Source organism: Trichoplusia ni, chromosome 4 (genome assembly GCF_003590095.1).
Source record: "Trichoplusia ni isolate ovarian cell line Hi5 chromosome 4, tn1, whole genome shotgun sequence".
Lineage (NCBI taxonomy): Eukaryota > Metazoa > Arthropoda > Insecta > Lepidoptera > Noctuidae > Trichoplusia > Trichoplusia ni.
Window position 1 is genome coordinate 7,602,259 of NC_039481.1, and position 19,561 is coordinate 7,621,819.

Consider the following 19,561-nt stretch of genomic DNA (forward strand, 5'->3'; position numbering starts at 1 on the left):
CGCAAGAAACACATGTTTAAAGTTTTGAATAGTAGAAATAAAACGTTCAGCTAATGTTATATGTGGGCTGATATAAACGGTATTTGCTTGTGACCTTCTGTTAATGCTTATTATATGGACGTAGCGGAATATTTGCGATACAAATACATACTCGAGAACCTCGTAATACATTCTATATGCCTCCGTTTACTTAGAGCGTGTGTTACGCGTTTCATGTAAACCTTGTCAAACATTTGTGTAAAATATTTGCAGTGAACAATATATCGCACACATCACACATGTTTTAGTTTCTTCATTGAATAGAGTCGATGATGTCACGTGTATCACTAAATAACCGAGGTGTTGACCCTTCAAAGTGTTCTTGCCGTTCCTGTTTATTATCCTAACTGATGTCAATAGATACAGGTACACAAATCAACCAACGTCGCATGCGATCACATGTATGATGTACCATATGCAGTACACTTTTTACCATGAAGAATGGATTACGTGCTAAAAGCCACGACTCTACCTACATAATAACGACAAAAGAGGTCATCGCCCACCTACCTGTGCTCTATTGATGACATCGTGCGGTCCTCGCCAAGTTGTGGCTGCGGGCGACTTCCTCTTGGCCAGCTCAAGTGTGGCTTCACTGGGACATCGTTCAAACATAAGCACCCGCTCAGCGACCGATCCCCGCGTGAGGAAAGGGCGCACGGGCGTCGCTCCCGCGGCGGAGGCGGGCTCGCCGGCGCCGGCGCTGGACGCGCGGCGGGCTCGCGCCTCGAACTTGGTGCGCGCCTCCGTGACGTGCGAGCCCAGCGAGGCGCGCCGCTCGCCACTGGCGCCGGCCGCCGGCTTGCGGGCCCCGGTCTCCAGCCGGTCCTGGTATCTGCTCTTGGCGTAGTCCACCAGCGACAGCGGCGGAACCACGTCCGGGCGCTCGGCTGTGCGCTCGGCCACCACGCCGCCGGTGCGCAGAGCCCTCAGCAGGCGCTCCTCCTCCAGCGCGACCTCTAGCCGCATGGCCGCGGGGTCTGCTCGCCGAGCACCGGCGCCGGCGCCTGCTGTGCCGTTTCTCTCGGGCACCAAGTCAGGAGGAAGCATCACCTCTATGGTCTCTCCCTCGGGCTCGACTCTTTCGCGTCTTTGGTCAGGTCTCTGCTCTCTTCGGACGTCCGGTCTCTGGTCCCGGGCGGCGTCCGGACGATGATCTCTTCTAATATCGGGTCTCTGTTTTATTTCGGGTTTCGGTTCGGGCCTGGGTTTCGTCCTAAGGCTTTCTGCCAGCTTGAGTCCCGGCGTTGGTCTGCACGACAATATTTCGGTCGGTGCAAGGCCGCGCGCCTTCCAGGTCTGGTATATGGCTTCAGCATGGTCAGAAATCTGTTTAGCGATGGCGGCTATGTCCTCCTCGCCCGTGTCTATCTCCCGGCGGGCCGTGGCCGCCATGGCCGAGCCGCTCACCGCCCGCGACCTAGGCAGAGATATAGGTACACACCGCACCGACAGCTCTAGGGCCACTCCGTAAGCCCATCGACACTCACGGCTCACAGAAACACCACAAGAAGTGCACTCATATAACTAAATCACTGTAAATTATAGCACTGCGGTATGTCGCGTTGCAGCACTGGAAACAGCTGTAGGAGCGCGCGTCCAACAATAAACAAAGGCGATCGCGTGTCGAAAGCAGCGCGCGGCGAGACACACAACGAGCCGGCAGCGGGACGTCGCGCGGACTGCGGCGCGCCGCGCGGAGCCGGCCCGCCCGCGCGCTCCCCCGCCCCGCTCCTGGTTCCCGTTCCCGAACACGGCCTCCTTGGTCATTCACTGACACTAATCATTATAATAGTTAACTGTATGTCGTATTCACAATGCGACACTAGCGAACAGACGGGAATGCTCTCTTCGGCTGAATCCCTTTCTTGATGTCAACAGCACAGACAGCTCTACAATTTCTGGAATAAATTTCATTATTTCATCAATCAAGCTTTATCTATATCTAATCTCAACGATTGTTTGACATGCCGCCTTGGGCTCAGTTTACTTGGGCGGAATGCATTTTGGGCGGTTAGCTGCAGGGCGACAGTGAGGACAATCACCAAAGATTATAAATATGCAGAGGATACGTAAACCAGACACGAAAACTTTAATTACCTAGTTCACTGGCCAAAACATGTTTATAATTTGATTGAAGATTAGAAAGAAATGTAGTTAAAATTCTTAATATCTTCTATATCTTCTTTTAAATCTAAAAAAAACTTTAATTTTCTTTTGTTGTTTCTATTATCTCTACATACTTTGTACTAACTTCAATTATGTCTGACATATTTGATAATCTATCTGATTTAAATACTAAAAAAGAACATGCAAATACGTCCTCCTAACGTGAATGTCGCACGTCTTACTTATTGTGCTCTACCTATTCATTCAAACTGTTTATGAACACACATGTGTAGGCAGCTAGTTCTGCGTCACTGTAATAATTCCAGAGACGTCTTATCTGTGGCGAGCGAGTCTGTGGCGGGTCGCGTCGTCGGGCGATGCGTCGCGCACGCGCGTTGCCGCCACAAATAGCACGCGCCTTGTATTTATTTACACACTCCCTACTTTTTTTATTATTCTACGAAGCAACGACACTGCACCCGATTCCCGGCGTCTGTCTGGCCGAACGGTGAACAGCCGGGATTCATAAGCAAATGAATTTTCAACACGAAATAAAACATTGATATTCATAAACAATTACATCATTGTTACTGCAAACTATTCGAGCTATTTATTTAAATTCGGAATAGATTTCGCTGATATCATAATAAACGAGCTCGCTAAATAATTCCGCGCGTGTACTTTCACTTTTCATTATAGCTATTGAATATCGAAAATGGGTAATAATAAAGTCTGATAAGCTCGTGATGACTGTTATTACATGATAATGGGCAGAATTTCTAACACAGTACATTGGTAACGAGATAAAGCTCTCTCGGTTCTGTAGAGATTACGGATGGCTTTCGAAATCCTTGGATACATTGAGATAATAACAGAACGGATGAAGATGAAATATAGGTTCCTTTTTCACTACTAGGCATTTGAGAAATAACATTGTTTTTGTACATGGAATGAAAAAGCTCGTTTTTATATGGTAAAACCTTTGTATTTGTATCTAGCAGTGCAAAAGTTTTTACTTGAAGTCTGAATAGTCCTTCAACCGAACTCTCACATATAGTGACGCAGACTATGTGGAATGACCTTAACACAATTAAAAGTTTGTAATAAGATGAGTAATACTAAATTATTCGGGTATATTCACTTTTGAACTTGGATAATTAAAAGTTAAAACAAAACTCTACATTATTTTTACCCAAATGTCCAAATTTTCCATATTCTCTCTCAGAAGAATAATAAATTGTATTATTTATTAAATATCACAACTTTATTTCGTGTTTGCAGTCCAGATAAATGGATGGATACTGCTGATTTTGAGTATTTGTAAAAAAAGGTATTATAAAAGACTCTACAAAACAAAAACATTATATAAATCTCCTTTACTAAACCAATTTCTTACAACGACATATAACGACAACGATAAATGGTAATACACATAATACGTACAATACACACTCAGACGTGTAAGCAAGAAAACGTTGAGCTAATTTAGCCTTTATAACATTAGGTCCTGATACACATATGCATTATTTTAACAAAAATCAGGTCTAACTACATAACAACCGCGTCCAATAACATTCAGTAATAAAACAATTATTTAAAGCGTGACTCTACCTTAACATCTCGGTACTGTTCGGTTGCCGATTGACACGACTATCGTAAAGACTAGTGCACTTGTATTATGTAAGTTATTACAACTGATATGAACACGTCAAATTGCTATTAGTGTGCTAAAGTTATGAAGCTGTAGCCGTTTGATGGAGAAATTAGAACAAGATGGATTGGGCTTCCGGACTGAGACGACTATAAAAATATTCTTGTTGACGGTTACTTAACTTGCAAATATAATCTGGTCGATCTTACTTATTAATCTGTAGGTATATACGATAATGACGGGCCTGGAGTGGAAATGTTAAAACTTTTACTCACGTTGCACCTGGGTCTTCCACGGCTATGGTAGCATTCCCTGGATTCTCTGAAAAGCGAATCGATCCCATCTCTACTTAAACCGGAATAGCAGACTATATGTCGCACACGCATTCATTACGCGACTCTGACGGTGTAAAACTTACTAAGAATTACGAAAACGCCTAGATATTACGACTATTAATAGTTCCAGATAAACCATATCTAACGCATTCAATAAACCGAACATTACATACGACTAGTTTCTGAATTAGGCGTATCAAGATCATTATACTCAAGCCTGGCTAAGGTGGGCTGGATGAAACAGTAATGAAAATTCGACTTTATACCTATGACATAAGAATGCTATCAGTTATGCAGTTATGCTGTGAAGATTGTTGTTTGACTGTACTCCATGTATCTCGATAGATTTCTAAAACAAGCCGTAATATTGTCTCGGATGACTCTACCATATCTAATATGGCGAGAGAAAAGTGAAACGTGAATACAAATAAGCATCGCACGTGGACGCCATGTAACAGGCAGATTTGTCGCGGACACATCTAAAGATGTCGGATTAGAAACATTTGCGAAAGTTCGCAAGATTTGGACTTAGTGGCAAGTAGTAGAAGCAGGGACTCTACCTTATTTTAATCTGTAGTTCTTAAATTTTTGATTTACAATTTTCGATTAATTGTTTGAAGAACTAGGAGATAGATGTTCAAAACAACCCATCTGTCTAGACATTCATTTAAAGATCTTTATTTACAGATCTTCTTTTCTGTAAAATGTTAGGTCTGAGATTTGTGCACTCTAATTATTTTTTTAGGTGTCTAAAAAGTGAAAATGAGCTCTATTGAGTAAGAATGAGTATTGATGAGTAAGAATGATTATTTTTAATTTTTAACGTTGTAAGTCCAGCAAGTTGTTTGATTATAAGAATACCCAAAGGATGCGTACAAAAGCCTTCCAAAGTCATCCTACTAATTGAATTACTTCTAAGTAATATTTGAAGTCGTACACCATTACATCATGAGATTTGTTTAATAGCTTCGAAGAGGCTTAAAGCCTAACATGTGTATGTCTACGTGAAACATAAGTATTGTGATTATTCGTGATGTAAGAACTCATAAAAGGTTCACTTATAAAACTGAACAAGTAATTAGTAAGTTTAATGAGATCTCGTAAGGTAAAGCCGTAAATTTACCGCTATGTAAAAGTGTTGATGCCTCTTTTTATTGAGATAACTGGTTTGCGGTATTATGCTTGCTCTTATTTATTTTAAAAAGTGCGGTATTACTAGGAAACAATCATTTCAAAGCTCAATAGTTAATTGCAGTGTAAAGCACCCTCCAACCGCGGCCGGTAAAACTAGATCTGTAACCTATTGAGTCACCTGAAGTGACCTGAACCTCTTGCCCTATTAGCGCAAGCGTCGATATTTGCAAAGGGTAATGCCTGACAATGATAGGGTCCGCACAAAGCACTATGTAACTCTAATATGTATAGACACTCATGAACATATAGCCTGCTTTATGATCGTGTATACGTGATAACTCACAACACAGTGTTTTATTTGCATTCCACATTGTACAGAAATAGGCTGAGATGCTGATGATGATTGTATAAAGATCCTGAAATTCAGGGGCTTGTGTCTCGATCGACTTCTGCAATAGTATCTTATAATTGCACTCGATCATAGGTTAAGCTACTCTTAATACGGTTGGTCCGTGGATGGGTGACCAGCTTTATCATGACGAGTTTCATAATGTTTCGGAAGTTATATTGTGAATCCCGGCTGTTATTTATATGCCTTTGACAGTCGTACAGGTAGTTAGAATCTAGAAAATTCTGACAACTTTAGTCTGACGGTTGAGTGTTGTTTAAGGACCTTGCCATTGCTTGAAGATATCAGTTTTCAATTCAGTAAGACTGGAAGCCGACCCCAACACCACTTTAAAGAGGATGATGGTGAATGCATAATGGTTCTCAAAAATATTAAACCAACCGCAGTAAGGCGTTTGACTCTCAATAACTTCCTAAATAAAAATAGACAGATGTTTATTACATAAATAATATGATAACGTACCTCCGCATGCTTCTAGTTAGTTCTATACATACAGGTTGACATAATTATTATAGTCATTCAATTAGTCGCTACATACAAAGATAATGGTAGTCGGCGAAAACAGGTGTCAACGAACTTTATCTTTCATACATTCTTTAATCAACAAAAGAGTTTGTACTTGCAAATAAACGAAATACCATTTGATACAACATATACAAGTATTCTCAAGTAAATTAAAATAACTTGAAATCCTTAGGACATGAAGGGTAAGGTAAAATAATAAGGTAATGTAGTGTCAAGTCCTTTGGCCACCCTTGCGGGGAGCGGCGACCGTTGACCTCTATCAGGTGGAGTCAACTAAGCAAAAGAAACAAATTGGAGAAGGTAAAGCACTTTCAAATGTTTATTAAAACAGCACTGATTGCTTTTATAGAATTCTTCATTAGCAGATTGATTAGTTCTGATTGCTTTTCGTAATCTTAATTATCGTCAGTGGTAGTCTGTTTGACGTAGCCAAAACTTTCGATTAGTTCTTGGTATAGTATAAATAGTTATTTTCAACACTCTATAGGAGCCATTTGTAGCTTTATTTTAATAGGTTTAAAATTCAAGAAGTTAGGTGGCAATAAGGTAAGTAGGTAGAGTCAGGAAAATTATGATTATTTGTACATTGTATGCACATTAGGTACACGGGGAATCATAGCTAGAGTTCCAGGAATTCCACCAGATTTACACGTATGTTTGTCTTGTAATAAAATATTCTATTCTATAATATGCCAACTTGCCTTTTTAATTCGTCAACACCGTGTACACGGACAAGGATAGGGTTAAAAGAAAGTAGATATTATTCACCATTATGTGTAATTAGTTGCCTCGCTGAATGGTCTTATGATTTCAATGTTATGAGATCGTAAAATTATAAAAAATATAGCTATCCCTTATCAACATTATAACCTTTTTGTCGGTATAATATTGTATGTTTGGCGGTTATCACACATTCGTAATTTTATCCGAACCTTCTTGTGATTAAAAGGCAAGATATCAGTTTAAAAAGTAATTGAATTGTATTACCATTTTAATAAAATTCCACATATAGGGGTAGTTTATCAATTACTAATCTTGTTAAGACACAATTCTTTTAGGGTCGATTTTTCAATCGTCAGATAACTTTTATCTGACGAATTGAATATGTTTGATGTTTTGACAGCTTTTATATAGAAAATGTATCAACGACCATATTTATTTAAAGTTACCTGGCGATTGAATAATCGGCCCTTAATAGACTAAATCTTATTGTGAACAAGTAAAAAAGGCAAATTTCAGTCGTCTCCTCTTCTTTTTATTTCGTTTTTGTAGTGATTTGACCGATTACCCAAAAAGATGTTGGTTACTACTGGATTGCTGCAATTTAGTTGAGGCTTTTGTCCAGTCAGTCATATGCCATATTAATAACTGAAATTTAGCTTGTAAGACGGAATTACCAATAGCCACAAAGTATTCTTTTTTATGGTAAAATCAAAATAGTTTATGGTAACATCTTATTCTACTGTCAGAAATGTCGCGGTGAATTCAAAACTAATTTGAAGAGAAATAAAATTTTACCGTATCAAACTAATTAAAAGTTTGTAATAAATGATTACTTAGTCGACGCGTGATATTTTTGATATAGTTTTATAGAAAACCATCAGTCTATGTATTCAGGGTCGTGTGCAAATTCAGTGTATGAGAAGATCAGTGTTACAAATGCTTCCACTTTTACGTAGCTTTTCACTGTGAGGAAAAGCTACTTATTTATATGAATTGTTGGTATAATGAGTAACACTGCAGAAGCCAAGCCTCCCAGCGATGAGAGTGGTTGGCAGGCCATCGATATATATTTGTTCGCTAACGGGCAGCAGTACTCGCCTCCGAGGAAGTATCACCTAACAAATGACGAGCTCAACTGGTGGGACAGCACGCTCAGCAGCTTGGCCAAATCCCTTTATGGAGTCATGTAATTATTCCTTTTATTTCCTAAATCTATCGCTAAGTAATGTATACCTACGTTTATTCATTTGATGCTAATGAATTTGACAAACACATCAGAAAAAAAAAGTTAAATAGTGTGATCATGTTTTTTTCTTGATGTTGTATACATAATAGCACCTATGATCATTTGCTCATTCCTTGCTTAATTAATTTACTTGTTAAAGTATTATTTTTTAAATAATTGATTAATTATTACTTTAAATATTATATTAATTACAGGCACCCATACATAGTTCTGTACACAACGGATGGGCACAAGGTTGGGGGTCCGCTGGAGCTCATAGATGGCATGGCTTATGTAGCGGTGGAACCACCTGACACGTTCATCGATGCTGGCTACGACAAATACCTTATAAAAGCCACCAGGTAAGATTCATGCTTAACTATACTCTTGTGGTCAAATATAAAAATTATATTTACAAAAAAAAACCCGGCCAAGTGCGACTTAGGATCTCATCACTGAGGGTTCCACATGTCATCATGTGCCAATGTGTCATGATACATGGAATACAGCCTGGTGACAAAAGAACGAATAGACAAACAGACAGCAGAGCCTTAGTAATAAGTTTCCGTTTCTAGTCGTTGAGCGTGGAACAATAAAATTTCGTCAATTGCGTATTCTTCACTACCAACAACTCAACAAGTTGTTAATCATTAAGGTAAAAATAATAACGCTCGACTAAATAGAATTCCAGCATACATTCCTTTAAAATCAATAATGTCTTAAGGTCCTGGGAGAAGCGGCAGGCCAGGAGGGGGAGCCCTGCGGACGGTTCTGAGGCACCGAAACACGGTTAATATTATTTTACTTAATTTATAAAATAAAAATAATCAATCTGACTCAAGCCCCATAAAATATTGTATCATTTACAACATGTTTGATAATTTAATTTTCTTAATAAAAGTAAGAAACATCTGTTTCTTACTTTTAATTAAAATGTCGAATAAAAATAATTTGATAAAAAATCATTCTCTAGTCGGCATGAGCCAATCTCATAATTGTCTGATCTGAATGTGATCTGATAATTTTACATGCGCAGGTTGCCACCACGACCAGCCATGTTGCTTGTGTCCCGAAAAGGAAAGTAAGTAACTTGGATTAATTTTAGTAGGCACATACGTGCTTATCCGCAGCCTTCGTAGTCATTTTACTTTATGTATGTTTAGCAAACTTTCAATGTGACGATGACCTCATGCCGACTTTAAGGATGAGATTAGTCTTACTGATCAGTTCATGTTCTAATAGAAAAAAAACTGGCAATACCTCTGGACAAAAGATGACATTGGATTGGATAGGGTTTTATGTGTAATGTTTACCCCTTTACTTTGATAATAAACCAACCAGCATTATTTGGAATACGATATACAGATCTGAACAGCAGGTAAGGGAATCCCGAATATCATCCATGTACTGTTTTTCCAGATGTTGTCACTGTTGAAAGTGAGCGGTCTGTATTGGTTACTACTGAGATATCTACTTTGAGAGCACCTGATGAGACCTTTGTGGATTCTGTACGTGAAATTTTAGTATTATTATCTCTTCTTCCTGTTGTGGGGTGTCGATGGCATGCCACGAGTTATATGAACGCGAGGTGTCGGCACTCCACGAGTGATCTCGCGGAAGTCTACCGGCGCTTCCACACCAGAACCGACGAGGCCTGGAGATACCATTTCCATGAAACGATTAGCTCAGCAGCGCGGAAGAGGTCCGCTGATTACATCGCAGCACATAACGGACCTGTAAATACTGTACGTTTTTGTTGTGGCCCCTTTCATGCTCTTCACATATTTATTGAATCCTTTAGGATATCATTGCAAATATTTTTTTTCCGTTACCTATGTTTACAGTAATTTTATACTTTTTGTGACAGCATTTTACTACAATTTAACAACAACCGTTTAGCCATATGGATGGAATCCTATTTGATTATAAAAAAGTATTAATACTAATTTACAATACCTACTAGGCAAGTATACGAAAACTATAAAACTAGTTTCATCATAATAATAAGCACACGTGATATTCGAGTTCTCGACTATACCCTAATATGTACAGCCTTGAGGTTTTCTTTCTGCTTCATATCAGAATCTTATTATACTAATGAAATGAATCTATCATTGACTTTTGTATTAAATTACTTTCAGGTACTCGGACGAACTGGACAAAATGGTCCATGGGGCGGTACTTATGAACCAAGAACTGGTAAATACATTATTGAACCAGCGGAGCGTGGTATCCTCGATGATTACAGAACCAAACTCGATGAAAGCCGACCCAGATCGGCAGTCGAAACGTCTCCAGATCAATGTGGACGATGCCGACAAGATGATAAACGACGTTCGCCAGCTGAACACGGCAGATTACCAGAATATGGGCGCACACTAGCTGAAGAAAGAATTATGCCCGTTGATTATGGGCGCATACCAATTGATGAAAGACTTCCACCAATAGATTATAGGCACACACCAGCTGAACACAAACGCACATCGGGGGAGCGTAGTCGTCTACCCGGTGTGCAAGGTTATACAGAAAGTGAATATGGTCAGGTACCAGAAAAACAAAGCCGTAACTTTGGTGACTATGGAAATAAAGTAGTTGATGATCAAAGATTTACACCAGAAGGGTACGGTCGATCATCAACTGAACAATTTGGTACTCCGGGTGAAATAGCACGTAATTTCGTTGATGAAGTGCGTGCGCCAGTAGAATATGGCTTAGAAAGTGGATATCCATCACGTGAACAAGTTCGAACATCGCTTGACAATGGTTATGCAACAATGGCACAAAATAGCACACCAGGTGAACATGTCCCACAACCAGATTACGGTCAGGTTCGTACCTTTAGCGAAAGTGGTTATCCTCCAGAAGACAAGTGTTGCGCTCCTTGTGAACATGAGCGAACACCAACCGATCACGAACGTACACCAAGTGACAATCGGCATTTACCAATGGAGCATGATCGGGGCCCAAATGAATATATCCGGACTTCACTTGAACAAGAACGAGCACCAATTGAGTACAAACGTTCACCAGCCGAACATGCTCGTACTTCAGTGGAATTTGGAAGTCCTTCTGTTGAACAACGGCGTACACAAAGCGGTAATGAACGTCTATCAGCTGAACAAGTTCGGTCTTTGGATGAAAGAAATGCTCCAATAAAACAAAATAGCATCTCTGGAGAATACAGACGCACAAGTGGACAGAATCATGCTCTTGGAGAATATAGGCATCCACCAGGTGAACAATTAAGATCCTCTCCTGAATTTTATCGTTCCCCCGGTGAACAAGATGGCACTCCCGGCGAATATAGGTATCCACCAAACGGGCAAAGTCATGTTCCAGGCGTAGGGCCAGGTGGTCAAGGTAGTACTTTAGGTGAAAGTGGTCATACACCAGTTGCCCAAGGCCGTACAGCAGAAGAATATAAACCACCTTGTGGCGGTTCTTGCCGACCAGGAGGACATGGGCAGAACTCAGGTGAATGTGGTCGTATATCCGTTGAATCAACAGGGCCGAAACAAAGTGAATATGGGCAAACACAAGGTCAACAAGGGCGTGATCGTAACCGTTTATCCGGTGAACATGGGCGTATACCAAGTGAAAATGGGAGAACAATAGGAGCAAACGCACGAACTCCAGGTAACAATGCTAGAAAATCCGGTGAGCGTGGGCGACTACCTAGTGAACGAGCACGGATATCAGCCGTAAGCAGACGTTATCCAGGTACCAATGATCAAAAACGTCTTTCCAGTGAACATAAACGAACATCAGGTGAACGAGGACGTACTTTAGGTTCATGTGGCCGTACCGCCGATGAACAAGGCCGTATTCCAGATGAACATGAACGCATACAAGGGGAGTTCGAGACTAGAACTGATGACCAGCCCGTTATTTTAAGTGATTACTTTCCTAGTCCAGAAGAAAGTGGAATAAAGGTAAGAGAAATAAACGAAGTTTTAGCAGACGATACAGTTATCAGATCAAATGGCCCTAGAATGATTGAACAGCAAGATAGGTCTGGAGAGCGGGGGAAAAGGCTCAATAGTAACGAAGGCAGGATAGCAGGGTTCGGAAATAGAGTAAGTGATCAGGCACATAAAACGGGTGATCAACAAGGTAAGCTCAGTCATCATGATTGCAAAAATGGCGGTGGTGGCGTTTTAGATACGCATAGAGGAATTGGAAATGGTGGTAGTTTAGTTGTACATCCGATCAGAGAAAATGAGTATATTTCTATACCAGGTCAAGAACCACTCACTGAACTGGACGATGAACAAGAAGCCTATCGAGATAATAATGGTGGCAGACGCGGCGAACTTGAAACCAAAACAGGTGACCTTCTTACTAGATTGGCTGCTAATGGTGCTCGATTGAGTGGTGGTGGTGGACCAAGCGTTGCAGCAGGATTGCCATATGTAACTGAAAGTCAGCAACAAAATATACGTAGGAGCAATATGTCATCATCGTTGCAAAATGCGCCGACTGCAGATGGTAAGCATCGATGGTCTGGTGCTACACATTCATCAATGAGAAGGCCAAGCCCCAATCTGGTGTCACCCGTGCCTCAAAGGAGATCAGAAGATAAAAAACTAGTAAGGACCAGCAGGGAAGAAAATCGGAAGACAGCATTAAAATCACCTTGTCGGTTATCAAATGGATGTGCTGCTCCGAATGTAGTAGGAAAACAAAAAAGTGCGCCTAAATATTCCTGCAAACGCACCGCTCCACAAGCTTTTCCAACGCCCGCAACGAATTTTGATCAAACCGTTATTAAAGGAAAGGCTACATCGCTAACGAAGATAGTCTCGAATCATAAAGGTTTAACAACGGATAGTACCGCAGTAGAAAACATTATTGGTGATAAAGATATTATTGTCGTATCCACTAATCTATTTAGAAACCAAGAGAGCGAAATCCATTCTGTAAAACTAGACTCAAGCGGCAAACCTGTGATTTGTCACACAAAGAGTTCAGATGAAACGCAAACCGCAATTCCAAATAAGCCAGACAGTGAAGTGTGGATTCCTGTCAACGAGGAAGTACAGACATGTTCAGATCCTCTAGGAGAAGAAATAAATATGGACCGACATGAAGGTTCTTCACGACAGGAAATTCGAACCAGTAGTAAATTAAAAATGTCTCGCCCTGCATCTGGTCCCCGCCTGAACATGGTTGCTGATGACGCGACACCAGACGAGAACTACATAGCTATCATAAATAAAGGCGATGTGGTTAACTTAAAAGTAAACATAGAAGTTCGCAGTGGGGAAAGCACAAATCACAACACTTCTAAGAAGTCACATTCTTTGACAAACATAACAAGAGCTGAGATTGGGTCACAGATATCTATTGACGAGGATATGGTAGTGCAAAGCAAGTCCTTGCAATCTTTACTGAATAGCGAGTTTCGAGGTACTGGTTTTGAGGGTCGTCCTAAAGTAGTAGTGGTTCAGTGCGCTTGCTGCGGAATAAGAACACTAAACCCACCTCGTGGTGATGCAACGCCTTCGGAAAACAAAAAGTATTTTGTGCTGGTACCAAGCTCCCAGCATGTAAATGCCACAGTGGATAAGTAAGTCATTTAAGTAATAAAATTTCCCTTCATGGATGTGACATTAAATGTTTTCTTCAATAATCGTAGATTAGACGTTCATACTAATTTGCCTGTGTTACAGATGTGATGGTGGTTCCTCGGCAAAACAAACTTCCGACCATCCACAAAGTAAAAGACATGGCACTAGCCATCCCATGAACAAAACTTACTCAAACACGTCCATAGAGGCCGTCACAGTGCGCGAGTCGCCATTCCCAAGACGAGAAGTTGGATTGTTTATGGCAACCACTAACTCTTCATGTCAAAACAGTTTTGGGCGTAACGAGTGTCCTGCTCCAAAGCCTAGAGTGAGCATAACAGAAGATCAGGGCCCGCGGTGCAACTCCGTGAGGCGGAGCACCTCTCAGATATCGGTGACGCAGACCGGCTGTGTGGTCTCCAGGAACAGCAACAGCAACACCAATTCAAGAACACGCCAAAATTATAGTGATGCGACCACACAAACTGAGTGGTGCAGCGTTCTGGTAGGCTTCTTAAACTTAAATTATAGCTTTCATAAAATCTTTGACTGTCTACCTAGTGACTTTTTTATGGGAACAATGGACCGCCTCATTTTTTTTGTTTCTTTTTAGTTGGAGGCTCGCCGTCACGAAGACGGACGCTACTCGTTCCACTTGCCGCCGCTACAAGTATTACGTTTCTATGCATTCGATTAATAAACAAAATTACAATCGATAGCTTTTGAATTTGTTGACATGTAATAGTTCAAAGGAATCATTGAAAGTATAATAGTATATTGAAAGCTGGTAATCTCAACATGCATTGAGAAAAGAGTGCAGTGTCGATAGTAGAACCTTAAGAATCTTAAAATTATACAAAGACTGTAGAGTTTACATAATAATATTATTGAGATTAAGTAAAATAAAATGTAATGTATTGAAATTAGGGAGAAACTTGGTATAATGTGAACGCCGCTTGCTGCCAGTTGTTGGTTCTGATACGCTATCAGTTTCCTTGCCAGGATGTTGAGTGGTTTTGGTTCCAGGTACCTCAGCTGCATCTCAGTTATGGACTTCAAACTGTGTATTGGCATTTCTAGCATTACCTGAAACACCAAAGAGTGTAATTTCGGATTCACTGCTTAAAATCATCCGAAAAAAATCTGATACAGAAGCGTAGAAGCCACAAAAAAGAAACAACAATTACGGATTAGTTCTTACTTGTGCTGTGATACCAGACATAGCTTCCGGGTTGATAGCACTGAGATCTTGGCCACTGACTTCGGCAAGTAGTAGCCCTAGCCGAGACACTTCACGAGCGCTCCAACTGTAGGACTTGCCCAACGCCTAACACAAATATTACAGCAATGTTTGGACAGTTTATGATTTTTTTGTCACAAAATCATTAGGGAATTGCAGAATTACCACACATAGTTACCAAATAAAGACTACTGGCTACAATCGAAGAAGGGGTATATATATACCTGTGTTCTCATCATCATAGCTAAATAAAATCGGCGTTGCAGCGGATCACACGCTCGAATGTGGTAAAAAATCTGCGAAATACTCCAATTGTTAAAACGATTTTGTTCTGAATAGACAGTCCAATCAGTGCCAGACACTACAATCAACTAACTTAAACTTAAAAGTAATTAAATAATAATTATTGAAGTTTTGTTAAACACCTGGAATGTTGATAATATTTTCTATAATTTTAAGTTTACATAGCGCCTGTTAATTTTTTCATAGCATTACTTCGAAACGTAAAAAAGATATCGCAATTATAAATGTTGTAGAGTTGGTATAAGTTTAAGATTATGAAATACTGGCCTGATGTGTTAGCTGTAGGTAAGTATTCTCGGGTATTCTCCTCATGAAGATCATGGGCACACCACACAGCAAATTGTTCATCATGTTCAGGTATTTCGGCTCTGTCCAACGTGGATTAATTTGTATGTATCTGCTTGCCACTACACCTACCTTTAACAGGATAATTTTAATGTAATTAGGTTTATTTGTTTGATTTCTAATAATCACTGGTATAGCTGTTATAAGTGGCACTTTGGAATTTTAGGTATGTGATAGAGGAAGACCAACAAGCACACATGCGGTAAATACCTGATGTCTGCTCAAATCGGGATGAGTGCCGATATACGAAAGTATTCTTGAATCTGACAGGTTGAGTTTGGCCATCTCCTTGCCATTCAGGTACTTGAAAAGCGGCCGGTACCTCTCCAGGGTCTCATACGGGATGGCCTCCGTGGGTGTCGAGCCCTTCACCACGGACCACGTCGCCGCCATCTTCTCACGAGCTATTTTCATCATCGCTATTGTTCTTGCCTGTTAGCCAGTACATTTAGAACTATAGTTTTGTGATAAGTGGTAAGTAGATTAGTATCTTTCTTATGCTGGCACAATCATCATATTGTCCAACATTCGAGGAAGGCTCCGAAAAATAATATATTTAATTATTTCGCTATACTACAATAAGTTCATAATGAAAAAAGAGTTCAAGTGCGAGTCGGACTCGCGGACTAAGAGTCTCGTACAAATAGGATAAAAAATCGGTTGGGTGACAAACAAATTTTTGGTAGTCGCCCTCAAATTTATCTGTCACCAGCCAACAAAAGTATGTCCGTAACAACCGCTGCTTAACCTCAATCGTCATTTTCTTGTTTTTAAAGCAGCAACGGCAATACATCATCTGTGAAGATCTGTCAACCTATCACGGTTCATTAGATAAACCATAAAAACAAGAGTAATAAAATTGAGAAATAGTCGGGACAAAAAAAGATATATTGTTTTAGTGTTGCTAACAGAATGTAGCACATATAGACTAGGAAGCCGCAGTATATCATCCAGGTTGCCGGCTATGAAGATGGCGAAGGCATTGACTGCTGTCTGCATGTAGTCCTTGGTGATCTTTAGGTGGCAGTGGCCGCGGTGCACGAACTCCAGGAAAGGGAGGTGGACCGCACTCTTGTTTTGAAACACCTCGCCTCTGTAGAATATAAATATAATCTTACAATATCTAATATTATTCATCCAAGCTATTCATCAAGGTGAAGCCTGAACCAATGACATTAAAATCTGCACTGAGACAAACAATATTCTGCCTATATTTCTCTGATGCCCGTATCTGTAGATTACTCTGAAGAGCATTAAAAATACTGACTACTCAAGTTACCTGCTAATGTTTTAAATGAATTAGGAAAATAGTAAATAATATTTTTTACTAGCTTATACGGCGAACTCCGTTATAATCTAATTTGGTTGGTTTGTGAATTTTAAACACCCCAACGTGTCAAAAAATTATTCAATTCTGTCCTCCCGTCTAAGGATTTAGTGACATGGGTACACACGTGATAGTAGAATTTTTAAGAAAGATAGTATTGAGTACTTTGAGGACATTATTTTATTGTATATTATTGGTTACCTAAAGCCCTGTCCTGTAGGGCAGTGAGCCAACAGATCAGTTTCATTCGACGTCACGTTCTCTGGCTCTTCTATCTTCTTTATTGGTTTCGGATCTGGCTGGAACAAATCCGAAAATAATGAAAAAATGACATTATGATCCTAATAACCAAGTTGACTTTGCCATGCCATTAGTCTTCAGATGAAGACCAACACTGAGTGGTTAAAGAAGAGAAAATCTATACCGTACACTTGGGTACAAACATTTGTAATCATATTGTACGTAATAACAAAATATAATTGAGTAAAATTTCTAGGAGGCGGCCTTTGACAGTTGAAGTAGATTGAAAAGAAATTAAGGACAAGTATAATGTGGGAATACTAAAAATCTCGTCTGTTTTTCTAACTTTAACAGGTGAATGCCCTTTCTCGAATAATAACATTCATATTATTTTCTAATTTATAAACCAAGTTCACATTCTCGTTATTTAGCCATCTCAAATCTTTTTCCAGCTAATGTGGCTGCATTGAAGTAATATCAGATTACTACTGCCAATGTACAATACAATAATTCTGGTTGTGATTGTATCCTTTATTCCAGCTTTGGTTTTGTACTCGCGGATCCTGTGACCTTATAAAGCTTAACCTGCATGTGAAACGGTGAAACTTAAGCCTGCCCTGGATACAAAGGTTACATAGCTGCCTTAACCGGGTCGCACAGCTTCCGGCGACGGGTTATCGTGACGTAACGTGTCATTCACATAATTACTGTGACCAATGAACATGGATATCAACTTTTGCTTTAAAATTTTCGCTGCTTGTAATTATAGAAATTTCTTTTTTTGTGATGTTGTCCACACTAACTTTAAAAATGTAAAATATAGTTAGATGTCTATCTGTATGACGTAGTTTTCGGAATAATCGCTCAAGTAATTTGATGAAATTTGTCATGGGGATAGCTAGCCGACATTCGCAAACGATTGCAGGCGGCTACGATCTGATTCACAACTATACGCACCTGGATCGCGTCCATAAAGCACGCGGTAGATACTGTCTTCGAATTGCAGCAACGGATCTGATGGACATAAAAACTATTTATTTACAACTGTAAATTACTATTCACTTAAGTCCTTCTGTTGCAATGTGATAACACGTTAACTTAAGCTGTCGATATTTTTTACTGCATTGATAATGGATGATATCAGGATCAGACCACAACTCCAACCGCGCGCTTTAACGCTTTTTGCCCTTCTTATGAATTTATTAAATGATAGTATTGTAAGAAATATATAATATGTATATTATATACTTAGTACCCATTTTATAAAAATTACAAAGATATCTAAAAAATCTTAATTGCAAGTTTTATAATACTCCACATAATATAAGTTTTATATTTATTTTGTATGCAGAATTTTATAAAAATACTAGCTGACCCAGTAAACGTTGTTTTGCCTAATGAATTATTTCTAGTTGTATGTATTTTTAATGCCACATAATAAAAAATAAAAAATGAAATTTTCTTCCAAAAAATAAAATACTTTTTTAGTGTGAGCAGCCCGTAACACTTAGGGGTATGAAAACTAGATGTCGATTCTCAGACCTACTGAATACGCATATAAAACTTCGTAAAAATCGGAGATAAAAATCGGTCGTTTCGGAGGAGTACGGTAACTAACATCGTGACACGGGAATTTTATATATTAGAAGATGAGGGTCGTGTTAAACATATTATTGTGGCAATTGTGGAAGCGTGGCGCTATTCCACGCCATATATCGTACCATTCATCAAAGAAAGTGGTAGTAGGCGTCCAATGTGATGAATATAAAAGGTTCAAAGTCTCGTATGCAGACTCACCTACTGGTCGCTGCGTGGTGCCGCTGATGGTGACGTAGGTGAAGTCAGGAATGTTCGTGGAAATCCCGAACCGCTTCGTACTCGTCTGCGCGGTCGTCTTGGCACCTTCAATATCTCCAGTCTCCACCAACTGATAGAAACCGCATTGTGAGTCTGAAACAGTTTACATCGTTCAGTCAATTACGACGTTGTCTATTCAATAGATCTTTGATGAAGGCTTTTTTGAGCTTTAAAATCTTATGATCATCCATTTTTAGAGCACGTCTTGTATTAGCATTGTGTATCGTACTAGAAACAACATAAATAAATCAACGCATTCTCACATGTTGAAAATTCGTGTTTCTTATCTTGAAAATTCAGTTTAAGAAATTACACAAACATGAAACCATTTATCTCGAAGGTAAATCCTAGATGAGACTTACCGCTAATGTTCTCATAGCTAGTCAGCGTAAACAGTCTGTTATGATAACATAACACCGACGTAATCTGTACCGATATAACTAAGTAATAAATATACATTGTTTTAAGTTTATTGCTCTCTACACTTCGAAATGTACTAGTTCAGTAGGGCCATGGATTTTGGTACTTT

General features: G+C 39.7%; 3 protein-coding genes across 8 annotated transcripts in view; 1 reads left to right on the top strand and 2 right to left on the bottom strand.

Moving 5' to 3' along the window:
* The window catches only part of LOC113492829, a 143,034-nt gene extending 141,273 nt beyond the window's left edge, over positions 1 to 1,761 (bottom strand). Inside the window, exon 1 of the mRNA XM_026870508.1 lies at positions 550 to 1,761. Coding sequence (XP_026726309.1) covers positions 550 to 1,434 — 885 coding nt within the window. The 5' untranslated portion in view covers positions 1,435 to 1,761. The remainder of the gene's footprint in view (positions 1 to 549) is intronic.
* A 5,880-nt stretch (positions 1,762 to 7,641) lies between these two features.
* Positions 7,642 to 14,436, top strand: LOC113492834. Of its 5 annotated transcripts, none has more exons than XM_026870514.1 (8): positions 7,642 to 8,111; positions 8,366 to 8,512; positions 8,875 to 8,939; positions 9,187 to 9,231; positions 9,570 to 9,895; positions 10,292 to 13,719; positions 13,823 to 14,225; positions 14,334 to 14,436. In XM_026870514.1, exons 1-8 carry the CDS (start codon positions 7,930 to 7,932, stop codon positions 14,415 to 14,417), a joined length of 4,680 nt encoding a protein of 1,559 aa, XP_026726315.1. In that variant the 5' UTR covers positions 7,642 to 7,929; the 3' UTR covers positions 14,418 to 14,436. The 5 variants fall into 5 exon arrangements, with proteins under 5 accessions (XP_026726315.1, XP_026726318.1, XP_026726313.1 ...); XM_026870517.1 differs by having other exon boundaries at positions 10,292 to 11,384; positions 12,390 to 13,719; positions 13,823 to 14,339; XM_026870512.1 differs by having other exon boundaries at positions 13,823 to 14,339.
* On the bottom strand, positions 14,399 to 19,553 carry LOC113492837. 2 transcript variants are annotated; one of them, XM_026870522.1, is made up of 10 exons: positions 19,395 to 19,553; positions 18,973 to 19,125; positions 18,133 to 18,189; positions 17,137 to 17,230; positions 16,518 to 16,701; positions 15,819 to 16,040; positions 15,531 to 15,680; positions 15,185 to 15,256; positions 14,922 to 15,047; positions 14,399 to 14,806 (listed from the first exon to the last, which is right to left on the bottom strand). In XM_026870522.1, the coding sequence occupies exons 1-10, from the start codon at positions 19,489 to 19,491 to the stop codon at positions 14,414 to 14,416; spliced, it is 1,548 nt and encodes a 515-aa protein (XP_026726323.1). In that variant the 5' UTR covers positions 19,492 to 19,553; the 3' UTR covers positions 14,399 to 14,413. The 2 variants fall into 2 exon arrangements, with proteins under 2 accessions (XP_026726323.1, XP_026726324.1); XM_026870523.1 differs by lacking the exon at positions 19,395 to 19,553 and having other exon boundaries at positions 17,137 to 17,234; positions 18,973 to 19,052.
* Positions 19,554 to 19,561: the final 8 nt, after the last annotated feature.

Bases quoted from the DNA above. Each gene is read 5' to 3' on its own strand.
- LOC113492837 (XM_026870522.1), bottom strand. From the start codon at position 19,491: ATGTATATTTATTACTTAGTTATATCGGTACAGATTACGTCGGTGTTA. The intron at 18,190-18,972 runs GTGAGTCTGCAT...TATGTCCATCAG, and splicing joins CACCACGCAGCGACCAGTAG to ATCCGTTGCTGCAATTCGAA. The intron at 16,702-17,136 runs GTAACCAATAAT...TATATTCTACAG, and splicing joins CCTACAGGACAGGGCTTTAG to AGGCGAGGTGTTTCAAAACA.
- LOC113492834 (XM_026870512.1), top strand. From the start codon at position 7,930: ATGAGTAACACTGCAGAAGCCAAGCCTCCCAGCGATGAGAGTGGTTGG. The intron at 8,112-8,365 runs GTAATTATTCCT...TATTAATTACAG, and splicing joins AAATCCCTTTATGGAGTCAT to GCACCCATACATAGTTCTGT. The intron at 8,940-9,186 runs GTTAATATTATT...TTACATGCGCAG, and splicing joins TTCTGAGGCACCGAAACACG to GTTGCCACCACGACCAGCCA.